The sequence below is a fragment of the Glycine soja genome, chromosome 11, assembly GCF_004193775.1.
Source record: "Glycine soja cultivar W05 chromosome 11, ASM419377v2, whole genome shotgun sequence".
NCBI lineage: Eukaryota > Viridiplantae > Streptophyta > Magnoliopsida > Fabales > Fabaceae > Glycine > Glycine soja.
Window position 1 is genome coordinate 18,397,546 of NC_041012.1, and position 14,324 is coordinate 18,411,869.

Genomic DNA, 14,324 nt, shown 5'->3' on the forward strand with positions numbered 1-14,324 from the left:
TGGATGTTTACATGTGTATGTTTTTTTTTTTTAAGTAAAATAAAGCGAGAGTTTTTGTGAATATTGTTAACCCGCATGAGAGAGATGTATTTGACTATTTGAGTAAATCCCTATTTTAGTTTTTAAAAGTATAAAACGTTGTCACATTAGTATCTAAAATCTAGAAGTAAGAAAATTTAAAATAAATTCCTATTTATCACTTCAATTTCTACACTTAAATATTTATTTTCACTTTAGTTTCTTAGTATGTTAATATATTTTCTTGTTGGAGATAATTAGTATGTTAATATTATTACTTAAGTGATATGATTAATTTTTTTAATTTTGAACTAAAGTTATTGATTGTACTTTCAGGAATATTTTTTAATTTATTACTTTTAGGGATTACAGTATCATCTTAATTCTTACACTTTCAAGAACCAATTAAAAGTATTCATCCAATTTTTAAAGTATTGAAAGAATGTCAAAATCATATCTTCTGTATGCATGTAATTATATAAGAATGACGATTGACGGCATGTTTCATAGATGGAAATCATACAAAAAGAAATTGACATAAATGTTCAATCCATTCAAAAGATTAAAAATCTCACCAAGTAATTCAATCTATCCATTCAAATTTCAAGACAATTTGTTGAATCATGTCATGAAACCTTTAACTCATAATTCTTACTCGACTTTTTCGAGCCTCAAAATTCATTGGCAAGCATTTAATCCACGTAAATTTTCTCTCTTGAATGGAAAATAAGATTTTAGATGAAAAAACAAATTGACAAAAAAATGCATGTACCATAATAATAACAAAATAGTTACAAAGTAAAAATAATAATAAATTTAAAAGGAGAATTCAAAACAAATCAGATTATAATAGGAAACGAAACAAAAGGAAAAAAAAATTAAGGTGTATTTTCTATCTTTTGAACTATTTTGGAAAATAGTTTTAAGGAAATCGAGAAAAATAAATTGTTTGTTTGGGAAGATAAGGAGGCAGGAACATTATAGTTCTTTTACTTATTTACCACCATAAAATAAAATGTAGAATTGAGAAGTTATAATTTTCTTCTTTTTTTCTTCTTTTAGCAGAAATTTTCTTCTTTCTAAGAATAGATTTTTTTTAGAAGATATAGCATTTTGTGTTGGAAACCAATTCAAATTTCTAATTTCAAATTTGTATCATATTGTTTAAATTTAGAACATATTAATTTATCTTTAAAATTTATTTAGATTTCAAAGATAATATTTTAAAATTAAGGAATTATTTTCTCATTTAAATTTAGGATGTTATGTCTATATATATAGATGTTCTTAAAATGAGAACAGGCATGAAGAGGGAATTACCATTTCAAGTGAGAGAGGAGATCACGTGGGGGAAAAGTTTGCAAATTTATCAACTTGTTCCAAAAATTTATTGTGAGAAGATTGCAGATATAAGAATGAGGGCTCCTTAAACAAATTCGAGATAGTAAATGTAGGCATGATGGTTCGAATCACTTTAAACCAATTTATTGTCTTTCCTATTTTTATTATGGTGTGTTTTCCTTTTGTGTTATCCCAATAGATGTAAACAAATTCTGATCATAAGGTAAGTTAAACATAAATTTTCATGTGTGCTCCTTAAGAAACCTCTCTTAATTGGTTCAAAGTTCAAACATTTGAATTTCCCTCTTTATAGACACTCCTTAACTAGGCTTTTCCCTTGTGGCAAACTAAAATCCAATTAGATCTAACCCACATTAGTTGATGGAAATCAACTAAACTAGTTGTCAGCTGATGGTAATCGACTTTCATCCGGGTAATTAAATTTTTTCTGAAGAAATAAAAAAACTTAAAAAATATGAAAAAGGAATATAAATAAAGATAATAATATTAATAAAATTAAAGTAAATAAATAAGAGAGGGAGAAAGAAAAATTCATTTTATAATAATTAAAAAATATTTATTTGTGTTTTAAAACTTGTGACACTATTAAACAAAAGTGATGAAATTATGAAAAGTAAAAGTTAGAAAGGTTAAAATTCTCTAATTAACATGAAAAATAAATAAAAATGATAGTTCCTTTGGTGTCAGCCTAGTTGGGATCATGGATTTTTACTGTAATGTTTTGCAAAAAAAAAAAAACATAAAAATGAATAATAACCTTCCCATTTTCTTAGTTTTTTCTTTTTGAAAAAAAAAAGAGAGTTAAAGTTTAGAGAAGAAAATATAGAGAAAAGAGAGAATGCAAAGATATAAATGAATACAATAAATAAAATTTAATTGGCAAGAAAATAAAGAAATTGCATTAAAAATGGAGTAAGAACATACATTTTGCTCCTAATTAAAATCGATAGCCATATTCTCATGCATGAAATAAAAGCACGCTAATTACATATTAAGATACAAACATTTAGCATGCACTTTAGATTTTCATATGAAGCAAATTATTTGTGAACAAAGTTCAAATACCTAAATTAGCCTAATCATTGACAAACTACTATTGCACCTTGCTTTTCATGGTTATTATCCCCTCAAAAATGGGATAACTGAGCGCCGCCAGATAGCCAAGTAGAAAAAGTTGGCCAGACATCTTTTCAAAATCTTTCACATTAAATAGTCTCCATAAACCACCAAAGAAGCAAAGAATATTCACTATGAGTAATCCAACCAATGGAGACATGAACAAAGCTGCACCTTCGAACTCGAACTTACCTTGTTCATATTTCTCAAACTTCTCTTTGGCAACAACTTTATTTGATAAAATGAATTTTGCTTTGTTTAACCCAAAACGTTTCTTGATTGCTAGTATAGATCCAAATATGCCTCCAACAATTGACTTTACAATCCATATTCTTTGTTCATCCCACCATGTTCCCAAAGAGCCACCACCATAAAGGACTTCAATCAAATGTTGACTTTGAGAGGATACATATAATATTGCAAAAACTACAAACCATGGTTCTGTAACCTATGACATGATAAAATAATGTTAAATAATTCTATATAAATATATACTTGTATAAATATTTATATAATCAATAAAGGAAGACTCTTATAGTAACATATTAAAAAATTATTAAGAAATAATAATAATAATAATAATTAAATATATTTTTATCCCTACTAAATTATTATCAAACTTTGTTTTCTTCCTCAATGATATTTTTTTAAAATTTCTTTTGTCCCTAATAACTTGTCTACTTTTTTACCCTAAATTTGTTTAGATAACTCTTTGAAAAGTGATTTAGATAGTGCTTGAGGGATAAAAACAAAAATAAAAAATTATTATGGACCATAAAGTTTTACAAAATCATTGGGGATCAAAACAAATGATCACTTATCAAGAGTTAAAAATATATTGAAGCCTACTAATAAAGATAAGGCTAAATTGAAAATTTTTGTGTTCCTATAATTCTTAATTTATAATTTTAATTTCTTATTTTTTTGCAATTTTAGTCGTAAATTTTAGAAAATTCACAATTTTTTTCCAATCCTTAATTTTGCATATGTTTACCGTTTAAGGTTGATGATGATGTATCACCTAGTATTATGGTGAGGTTGAAATTAACATTTCACAATTAAAAAATAATTTATTTGATTAAAATATAAAAAGTAAAAGAAAGATAGACATGCATGTAAAATTAAAGATTGAACTAAAATTGTGAATTTTTTAAAATCTAAAAGTTAAAATCATGGAAAAAATAGAAGGACTAAACTCGAATATTGAGAATTACAGAGGAATTAAAATTAAATTTAGCCTAAAGATAAATAACAATATAAAGTAATAATGCAAGACATGTATGAGAACTTTACCTTAGGAAACACAGGAGTTCCTTTCAAGAAGCATACTTGAGGAATGATGCCATATACTATTAAGGCAACAATATATTGACATGTAGATGTGAAGTAGCAAAAGGTAAAGTTGTGCAGAATAGGAATTCTTGAAATCCCATAAGTGAAAGGGCTGTATTTGGATATTCCTAGCAAGAAAAGTTCAGAACTCCATTTCACCAACTGAAGCATGCCTTCCATGAAGTCAGTGGGGGCACATCCCAAGAAACAAGGTCTTTTGGGGTAAAGGTAAGTTGATCTCCATCCTCTACAGTGAAGAAGATAGCCAGTAACTGTACTCTCCAGTAATATAACATATGAGAATCCTACCTGTAGGTTTCAATCAATTTACATTTTTGAAGTTGTCAATTTTTCCCATATTTGTCTAATTTTGAATCACCAAATGTCAAACTAAGTACACACACATATGCTAATATATAGATGTATATATATACTTGCCTCATTACCCCAATTTGTGTCTATTTCATAGGAACAAGAGGCCACTGCTTCTGCTTCCTGTAAAATCACATTTCTTGAAATGCTCGTTTTATAAGTTTGTTGTCCTTGAATGGCCTTTAATGATTCAATGTACATGGTAGAGTTGCCAAATTTGTTTTGGGCATTATGTTCATAGCCGTCTACATTATAAATCAAAATTCACATGTATTAAATAAAAAATCAATATTTAGGTGTGACCAACAACTAAACTTTAGGAAAAATAAGCAATTGGTTGGGCTGACCAAATTTATTTAGATTTCATTAACTGTTGGGCATATGCAAGATAAAATTAAAGGATTTGACAATTGCACTTCTATCGTGTTATTTATTTGTACCATCAATATTAATGGCAGAGGGTATTCAGTTATATAGTTTCAATTTCAAGAAACAGTTGTAGTACATCAGTGTTGTCTTGGATATTTTTCGGACCCGGAGTAAAAATTGAAAAAAGAAACTCCTAAACAAATGAGACATATTTCATAAATAATTTATCGACAAAAAGTTTCATGAATTTATAAATTCAGCCATAAAAATAATAATACACAAAACTCTTATATATTAAAAAGTTCACCAAAATTATGAATTAGATTAGTCACTTGAAAAATCTCATCCTCTGAGCATGTGTTTAGCCATGTGAAGCTTTGGTAAATAAAGTTAATAATTTTTTTCAGATTTTTTAAAAATTGTAGGACCCTTAAGATGGGGTATGAGTAAGATGTTTTAATAAGATTTAATTAACACGAAATACATATTGTTTAAATAAAGGAAAACAAAAATAATAAAATAAAAGAATGATAGAGTGTGGAGATTCTAACTTGTTTAAGAACACAATGAGTAGGATTTAGAAGAAAAAAAAAACATTTTATTTATGTTGTGAAAATTTAGATAAACTATTGAGGAACACATGTATATATGAATAAAAAAATCAGAGGTCATATACCTTTTTCATATGGGCTTGGAAAGATTAATGCACTTCTACTTAAGTAATTGCCACTACCAGAAAGACCTGGACCTCTTAGTCCATCCATTCCTTGCCACATTGTCTAAAAGAAATTACGATGTGTAATATTTAGTTGATCAAACAAAGCAAACAAGCATAAGCGAAAGAGTAAAAAATTAAAGGGATAATTTGTTAAATGCTTACTGTAAAAGCATGCCTATGTTGACTATCGTAGATGTCTTTCATGCTAAGGTTGTGAAACATTTGAGGGAATTGGACAAAAGCAATATCTTTGGAGGTTTCAGGATCAAGAAAAAAGCACATGGCTTGTTTAGCTGATGATGGATCATTGCAATACATATCACAATCAACTACAAGTACATAGGGCCCGTTACTGAATAGCCCTGAGACTCTGAGCTGCAACCACAATTGCTTAAGTGTTTCATTGACCAAGTATATAAGAAATTCATAAATGAAAATAGGAAACTAGATATCAAATTTAGATAATACGCACCAATGTGTTGAGGGCTCCCCCTTTGTATGTATGAGGAACATTTGGCCTTCTTTCACGAGACACATAAACAACCAGTGGTATTTCGGATTGCTCATTTATAATCTAGAAAAGTAATGTGTAGCATATATTTTAGTATATTAATATGAAGTCGAAAGTTTGGTTTTATTTTATTTTTTAAACTTAATTGGAACCAAACATGGCAGTTATTTTCATTTTAATTTCAACTTAGAAAGGTAATTAGTACCTCAATGCGAGCTGGTCTATCAAACACAATGGAACGATTTTTAGGGTCTCTTCCAAATTCGTCAATATTTTTTTGCATTATATTGTATTTAGCCTGCAAAATAACTAACGGAGTTAAACCACATATATTATGAATGTTATAAACTATTTGCTATTATCTTTAATTTTTTTCAAATAAAAAAAATAATTATTCATTTAGTTTAGATAATTATTAAATTTATCTATTTTAGTAGCAAATTTTTTAACTCTTGAAATTAAATAAGTAAATTTTTTAGTTCCTAATTTTTAAAAGATTCTTCTCGTTAAAAAATTTTAATTTCGTTAAGGCAGAAATATTTTTGAAATTAAAATGTAAACACTAAAAAATTTACTCATCATGACCTGCAGAGACTCAAAATAAGTTTAAAAGTGTAGGAAGTAATTAAAAAAAAAAGATAACAGCAAGAACAATACAAGTGACAAGAATATTAAGGCACACATACCTTGAGTTGTTCTTGCTCTGCCAAGAATTCATGGTTGCGAAGAAGAAGCAGTTCACGTTCATCCTCCCCCATGGGAGAGAAGAAGGCCTTGGGGCACCGTGAATTGATCCCATACTTTCTGCAGAACGGAACCCACTCCTTTGCGAACCGAGAAGCCTCTCTGATCCCATACAGAGTCACCGGACACCCGCCATCGTCGGAAAGGTACACGGCGAGCTTGTTGGAGGGGTAGTCCATGGCAATGGCGGAGATGACGGTGTCCATCACCTGCACCGTCGGCTCCTTTTCGGGGTCAACCGTGCAGACGAAGATGTCGAGCGCCGGAAGCTTGCCGTCGCTCGGCAGCTTCTCCGGCATGACGGCCCTCGACACGGGCCGCCACCGGAACGCCTGTTTGAAGAGCCAGAGCTCGCCGAAGATAAGCTCCGCTATGGTCATGAAAATCCATACAAAGCTTGGTTCCAGTAAGATGTGGCTTATGCGGTAGTAATAGAGAAACAAGAGTGCCACCGAGTGGAATAGGATGTGGAGTCTGCTCAAGGCCAACCCTGATTGCACGGTTTCTGTGTGGAAGGTCGCCATGTTTACCGGTCAACATGCATATAATTGTAAATATATATATATATATATATATATATATATATATATATATATATAACAAGAGGCGTAATTTTTTTCCATCTTAAAATAATTTCATTCTTCATTTTATATATTTCCTTCGATATTTATCTCAAATATAAATAAATTTTAATTAATTATGTCTTATTTAATGAGATTTTTTAAAAAATACTTTTTATTTAGTAATGTCAAACTTTTTTATATTTTTAATATTAAATTTTGATAAATGATAATTTAGAAAAAAATATTTATTTTTAATTGAAAATAACACAATTTAATTATAAAATTAAGCAATTTTCTTAGTAAAGGTGAAATATATATTTTTTTCTTATAATCGAAATACTAAAGAAGTATATTTTATCGATAGTAACAATAGCTTTTAGGTAAAACTCTAAGATATTATTATATATTTAGATTTTTAATCGAAATCTAAAATTTAGTTAAAATTAAAATTTATTACTTCTCTCTAAAAAAATTGTATAATGTAATGATTGAAAATAGGTTCTTCCTCTCAAACTAAAAACTATAGATATAATAAATAATATTTTTTGGATTTTTTTTAAAAAAAACAAATTTTAGTGTAAAATCAAACTTGTTTCTAATAAAAAAATTCAAGAAATATTATTTATTATATCTGTAATTTTTAGTTTAACATACTAAAATTTATTTCTTATAAAAAAAGACTAGATAATATAATATAATAAAAAAGAACTACATGCTTAAAAAAACAGAACTATAAAATATAATAAATTAATGATGATAGAAACTACGATATGTATTTTTATATTAAATGAGTCAAAATTATGCTATTTTAAAATGATGTTAGTGAACACTTAACAGAAAAAATAAAAAAAATAAAAAAATACAATCAAAATGAAATATTTTAATATATACAGGGATGAATGCAGAAGTATGTTAAAGTAGGATTCAAACTTTTTACACAATAATTTAAATATTTGATTTTTAATTGACAATAAATTTAATAAAAATATTTATTATCAATTTTATGTGTAAAATTAAATATATTATCTATTATTATAAAAAAATATACATAATTTAAAAATCTATTTATCTTATACATTTACTTAGTATTATTTTTCGGCCCACTGATATGCATAGTTATTTTTGTGTTGCTCGCTGACTGTCTGGTATTAATTACTTACAGACTTTGTAGGCTTCGCGTGGAACTCGTTTCAGCATTTTTTAATAGAATAAACTTTTTAGTTTTTTTTTTTTTTTGAAACAAGAAATTGTTTAGTTAAGGAGATGACACCAGTGGTTCACGACAACCACATATTCAATGATAGGCTTTTTTTATCCAAATCTATTTATTTATTTATACAAGTAAGGTCCTGACTACCGGAGCTCTGTCCTTTTGTTAGCTGTCTTACTTTCGGACTCTGTCATGTTGACATTTGTCCAATTATAGGCCTTCTTTTATGCTTCTTCTTTGCTCATTGCCGTGTTTTATCCTCCTTCTTTGCTCATTGTCGTGTGTTGTCACTTGTCCAATAATAAACCCTCTTTTATGCTTCTTTGTTCTTCAGTCCGTGTGTTGTCACATGTCCAATAAAAAATCCTCTTTTATGCTTCTTTACTGATTGCTCACTTCAGTCCACGTGTTCTGCCCTTTTCCATTCTATTTTCATTCTCACTTCGTTCACCTTTCTCATTCCCATTCTCTTCTGATCTGTTTCTCTCACTCCTCATTTCTTCTTCTTCCTCTATTCTTTTCTTACTCTCTCTTGAACTACAATGGTAGAGGATGTGTGTTTCCTCTATAAGGTACTTCATTTCTACTTCCTTATTGCTCCTTTTTACCGTCAAACGCGTATGATTTTTTTTTCCATTTGTGTGCTGATCCCTTTATGTTAGACAAGTGGCCTCAGATATCTTAAGAATGGGGGGTTGAATTAAGATATTACAAACTATTTCCTCAATTAAAATTCTATTTCACTTTCTATTCAAGTTACAAATTCCCTTAATAATGAACTTCTTAAATATTGATTCAAATAGAACAATTTGAATATAAATATAAAACAATAATAAATAAAGGAGTTTAAGGGAAGAGAAAGTGCAAACTCAGATTTATACTGGTTCGGCCACACCCTTATGCCTATGTCCAGTCCCCAAGCAACCCGCTTGAGAGTTCCGCTATCTTGTAAAATCCTTTTACAAGTTCTAAACACACAAGGACAATCCTTCCTTTGTGTTTAGAATTCTTTTACAACAAGAGACTCTCGGTCTCTTAATCCCTTAGAGAATTAGAAAGAGAAGAAGAATGAATCTCTCTTGAAAGAGATAGATTTTATAATCTGAGCACTCAAATGATTCCTTAATGAATTGCAATTGAATTGGCCAAGGAATTCTTAAGAGGATAAAACGATTTTTCTTTTTGAGAGAATAAACAATTGTTGTTCTGAAAAACTCTTAGCAAATTCGTGTTCTAAGTCACATATATATAGACCATTGGTGGTCATGTAAAAGCCTTTTGAGAAGTTGTGACTCTTAGAAATATTTTTCTGAAAATCTTGTCTGGTAATCGATTACAGAATTTGTGTAATCGATTACAGCTTTCAAAATTTGAATTAAAACGTTCATTAACTGCTGGTAATCGATTACCAATATTGTGTAATCGATTACACAGTCTAAAATTTGAATTCAAATATTTAGTAGCTGTTGTAAAACATTTTTGGCCACTGGTAATCGATTACATCCTCTGGTAATCAATTACCAGAGATTAAATCTCTTGAAAAACACTTTTTAACTTAAATTACGTGGCCAAACCTTTTGCTATATCAATTAGGAATTCCCTTCCTAAAATACTAGTGATCATCTTGATGTTGTGGCTTGTATTCTTGAATCTTTGTCTTGAATTTAAACTTGAAAATCCCATTTGCATCAAATCATCATGATCATCATCAAAACACCAAAGGCATTTGCTTCTACACTTTATCTCACTTTTCACTTCTTCTTCTTCTTCTGTTCTTCTCTTTTTCCCTCTTGAACTACAATGGTAGAAGTCGTGTGTTTATTTATGCAGAGAAGGTGAAAGAACACATTAAAGCTGCAATTTTTATCTCAAAAACTCCAAGAGTATAGGTTCGTAAGCACAAAAGCTTAAATTTTTTTGGGTGTTCTGCCTTTATTTTATTTTTTTTTTCATTTGTGCGCTAACCCTTTTCTCTCACTTCTCACTTCTTCTTCTTCTGTTCTTCTCTTTTTCCCTCTTGAACTACAATGGTAGAAGACGTGTGTTTATTTATGCAGAGAAGGTGGAAGAACACATTAGAGCTGCGATTTTTATCTCAAAAAATCCAAGAGTACAGGTTCGTAAACACAAAAGCTTAAATTTTTTTTGGTGTTCTGCCTTTATTTTGTTTTCTAACTTCTCACGATATAAAAGTTTACATTTTTTTGTGTTCCTCAGCCTTCTCCAATGTGCTCATTGCTTCCTATGCTCAGCTTTTTGTGTTTTCGTCCTTTTTTGGTTGTGTAATGGTTCGATATATTTTTTGGCATGTTGTATGCAGACAAGGTGGAAGAACACATTAAAGTTGTCATTTTTATCTCAAAAACTCCATGACTACAGGTTCGTAAACACAAAAGCTTAAAATTTTTTAGGTGTTCTGCCTTTATTTTGTTTTTTTTTTCATTTATGCGCTGACCCATTTCTCTTACTTCTCACTTCTTCTTCTTCTTCTTCTTCTTTTTCTTCTTCTTATGTTCTTCTCTTTTTCCCTCTTGAACTACAATGGTAGAAGACGTGTGTTTATTTATGCAGAGAAGGTGGAAGAACACATTAGAGCTGCGATTTTTATCTCAAAAAATCCAAGAGTACAAGTTCGTAAACCCAAAAGCTTAAATTTTTTTGGGTGTTCTGCCTTTATTTTGTTTTCTGACTTCTCACGATATAAAAGTTTACATTTTTTTGTGTTCCTTAGCCTTCTCCAACGTGCTCATTGCTTCCTATGCTTAGCTTTTTGTGTTTTCGTCCTTGTTTGATTGTGTAATGGTTCGATATATTTTTTGGCATGTTGTATGCAGAGAAGGAGGAAGAACAAATTAAAGTTGCGATTTTTATCTCAAAAACTTCATGAGTATAGGTTCGTAAACATAAAAGCTTAAATTTTTTGGGGTGTTCGGCCTTTATTTTGTTTTCTACATGAGTACAACGGTACCTTCTTTCTTTTACTATATGTCTTCCCTTTTATATACCTTTTATATACATTTTTCCCTTTATGCTTTCTGACCTTTTACTATGTGTGGACACCTTAATGTGCTTCTCTTTATCCCAAATAACAGAGAAAAAATGGAGCACTGGCAGACCTAGTGAGTGGTTACATTTAATTTTGCCAAAACAACAAGTGATGTTACCATTAGCTTTTCTTCCTTATTTTTATCTCTGATTTTATCATTTATCATGTAGGATGATGTTGTTGGTTGTTTTAAGTACTATGCCAAGCTTGCAGGAGGATTGCTGATTGCAGCTGTGTTCCTAGAAAACCTGTGAAATTTTGATTTGGTTCTTTTTTTTTTTATATCAGGTTTTAATTTTGATTTTCTATAGTTAGGATTCAAAAGAGGTTGTTTAAGTAAAGTAGTTTAGTTCTGTGATAGTTGTATCCCCTTCTGTTTTTTATTGTAAGGGATGATGGATTTTTTACTTTTTACTAATACTAGTGGAGTGCCCGTGCGATGCACGGGTCAGTATTTATTGTAAGCGAAATAAATTCAATTTGTCAGGATGTTGTTTGTATCATTAGACTGTAAGTGACATAAATAATATTTGTCAGGGTACTGTTTGTATAATTTTACTGTAAGTGACATAAATATTATTTGTCAGAATGCTGTTTGTATATAACATAAAGATAATTTGTATCAAGAGTTGATTGTGTTGAAAACATTTTAAAATTGATTTAAATTATATAAAAGAAACATAGGAAATAAATTAAAAAATATTGGTGGACCGAAAGCATAAAAGAGGGTCTTGCTTTTGAGCAAAGAAGCAAGCATAAGGAGCTTGTTGCTTGTATAATAGAAAGAGATGAACAGGTGTAAACAGGACAGAAAATAGTCAGTAGACAGGTGTCAACAGGACAGAGAAAGAGTTTTAGTCTTTGTTTTAAAAAATGTTTCAATCTATAAAAATAATTTGTTGTTATGTTAAATAATTTTGCAATCTCTATAAATAATATTATTTAAAAATAACCTTTTCTTATCCTAAATCAATTTTAATCTAATTCAGCAAAAAAAAGTATAATCATGTATAAAAAATAATGTTTTAGAACAATTTTAGTTATGTATATGATTATGAGACACAAAGTTAATGTTCTTTGTAATTTAAAGTTAAAAAACTATTCTAGCAATTTGAATGTAAAATAATATGCAGGTTAAATTAATTTAAACATATAACATTTTAATAGTTAAAATTTGCTAAACTTAAATGCAATTATGTTTTTTTAATTTTATTTAATCTACAATTTGATCTCTTTATTTTATAATTAAAATATTTGATTATTCTATTTTTAAAAATTCACAACTATGATTTCTTTATTGCAAAATATAAATATTTGGTTTTTATATCTTTAAAAATCCACAATTTTTGTTTAATCTTTAATTTTTTGTATATTTTATTTCTTTTTTTTACTCTGTGCTGTTGTTTTCCAAATGCAGGACGGGAATGAGAGAATTCATTGCTTATGTTACTATTGGCTTTCTTATTTAGTGAAGAAGGATAATTTTGTGGGAAACGAAAATGCAAAACACAAAGGTTAGGAAAAAACAAAAAACTTTTCCCCGTAACTTTAAAAAACTAAAATGTTCAATAATTAGAAGCAAAAATATTGAAAGGTCACAACATGGTGGAATAAGTTTTTTTTTTCTAATCAAGTAAATCTGAAAACAGAACATGGATATTGCATGGTCTGTAAAACATAAGCACTGGAATAAGCAACAAATAAATATGAGATGAGCATAACAGAGAATGTGTAAGATGAGCAGAGTAGACAACAATATGCCTCCATCAACAATGTTCAGTTTACTAAACAATAAATTCGTAGTACTACTAATAATAAAGAACAATAAATCCCAAAAACAGGAAACCTACCTATTTGAAACTATTCTTCTTTTCTTTCCTTACAAAGAAGTTGAACGACCAAAGCAGTCCAAGATTATATAAAAAAATGGCCTAACTTAATGACAAAATTCAAAATTAGATAATCAATTATCAAGAGACATGACATTCTAAAGTCTAGAAAAGATGAAAAACAAATGCATCAGAGCATGTGCACTCAGAATGCTTTTATCTAATAAGCACACTACCCTGTGAATCGTAGCACACTACACTTGCTAAAGTTAAATCAACAACACATAATAATAATAATAATAATAATAATAATAATAATAATAATAATAATAATAATAATAATAATAATAATAATAATAATAAAATTAATTAATTAATTACAAAAAGAGATAGTAAGGAAAATTTCTAATTTTTATTGCACTACCGACGTGATTTGTCTCCCGTGTGAATCTCAGCATTAAAGTTGGTAGAGTATTTTCAATTACAATAAATAAGAAATTTAGAGTATCATTTGTTTTCACCCATAAATATAAACAGAAATAATTAAAATACACAGAAAATCAAAAATATATTATGTAAATAAAAATGCAGGAAGCAATCAGCAAGATAAAAATAGAAACATTATTAATTAACTGAAAAAAAATAATTTAAAAAATAAAACATAAAAAATGATATATAATAAATTGAAAAGTTAATAAGATAAAAAATAAACACACTTGCTAAAGTTAAATCAACAACACATAATAATAATAATAAAAATAATAATAATAATAATAATAATAATAATAATAATAATAATAATAATAATAAATAACAAAATAAATAAATTAATTAATTAAATACAAAAAGAGAAAGTAAGGAAAATTTCTAATTTTCATTGCACTACCGACGTGATTTGTCTCCCGTGTGAATCTCAGCATTAAAGTTGGTAGACTATTTTCAATTACAATAAATAAGAAATTCAGAGTATAATTTGTTTTCATCCATAAATATAAAGAGAAATAATTAAAATACACAGAAAATCAAAAATATATTATGTAAATAAAAATATAAGAAACAATCAGCAAGATAAAAATAGAAACATTATTAATTAACTGAAAAAGAAAAAGGTGATTTAAAAAATAAAACATAAAA

The 14,324-nt window shown here is 28.5% G+C and overlaps 1 protein-coding gene across 2 annotated transcripts; it reads right to left on the reverse strand.

Annotated features, from left to right (window-relative positions):
• Positions 1 to 2,251: 2,251 nt before the first annotated feature.
• LOC114376492 (cellulose synthase-like protein G2) lies at positions 2,252 to 7,092 on the reverse strand. Of its 2 annotated transcripts, none has more exons than XM_028334641.1 (8): positions 6,485 to 7,092; positions 6,004 to 6,096; positions 5,760 to 5,861; positions 5,450 to 5,662; positions 5,246 to 5,348; positions 4,267 to 4,445; positions 3,790 to 4,137; positions 2,252 to 2,944 (listed from the first exon to the last, which is right to left on the reverse strand). In XM_028334641.1, exons 1-8 carry the CDS (start codon positions 7,064 to 7,066, stop codon positions 2,474 to 2,476), a joined length of 2,091 nt encoding a protein of 696 aa, XP_028190442.1. In that variant the 5' UTR covers positions 7,067 to 7,092; the 3' UTR covers positions 2,252 to 2,473. The 2 variants fall into 2 exon arrangements, with proteins under 2 accessions (XP_028190442.1, XP_028190441.1); XM_028334640.1 differs by having other exon boundaries at positions 5,450 to 5,677.
• Between the last annotated feature and the right edge of the window lie 7,232 nt (positions 7,093 to 14,324).

Excerpts from the sequence above, each read along its gene's own strand:
- LOC114376492 (XM_028334640.1), bottom strand. The coding sequence starts at position 7,066 with ATGGCGACCTTCCACACAGAAACCGTGCAATCAGGGTTGGCCTTGAGC. Across the intron at positions 5,862-6,003 it reads ATAGACCAGCTCGCATTGAG|ATTATAAATGAGCAATCCGA; the intron begins GTACTAATTACC and ends TTACTTTTCTAG. Across the intron at positions 2,945-3,789 it reads GAACTCCTGTGTTTCCTAAG|GTTACAGAACCATGGTTTGT; the intron begins GTAAAGTTCTCA and ends ATCATGTCATAG.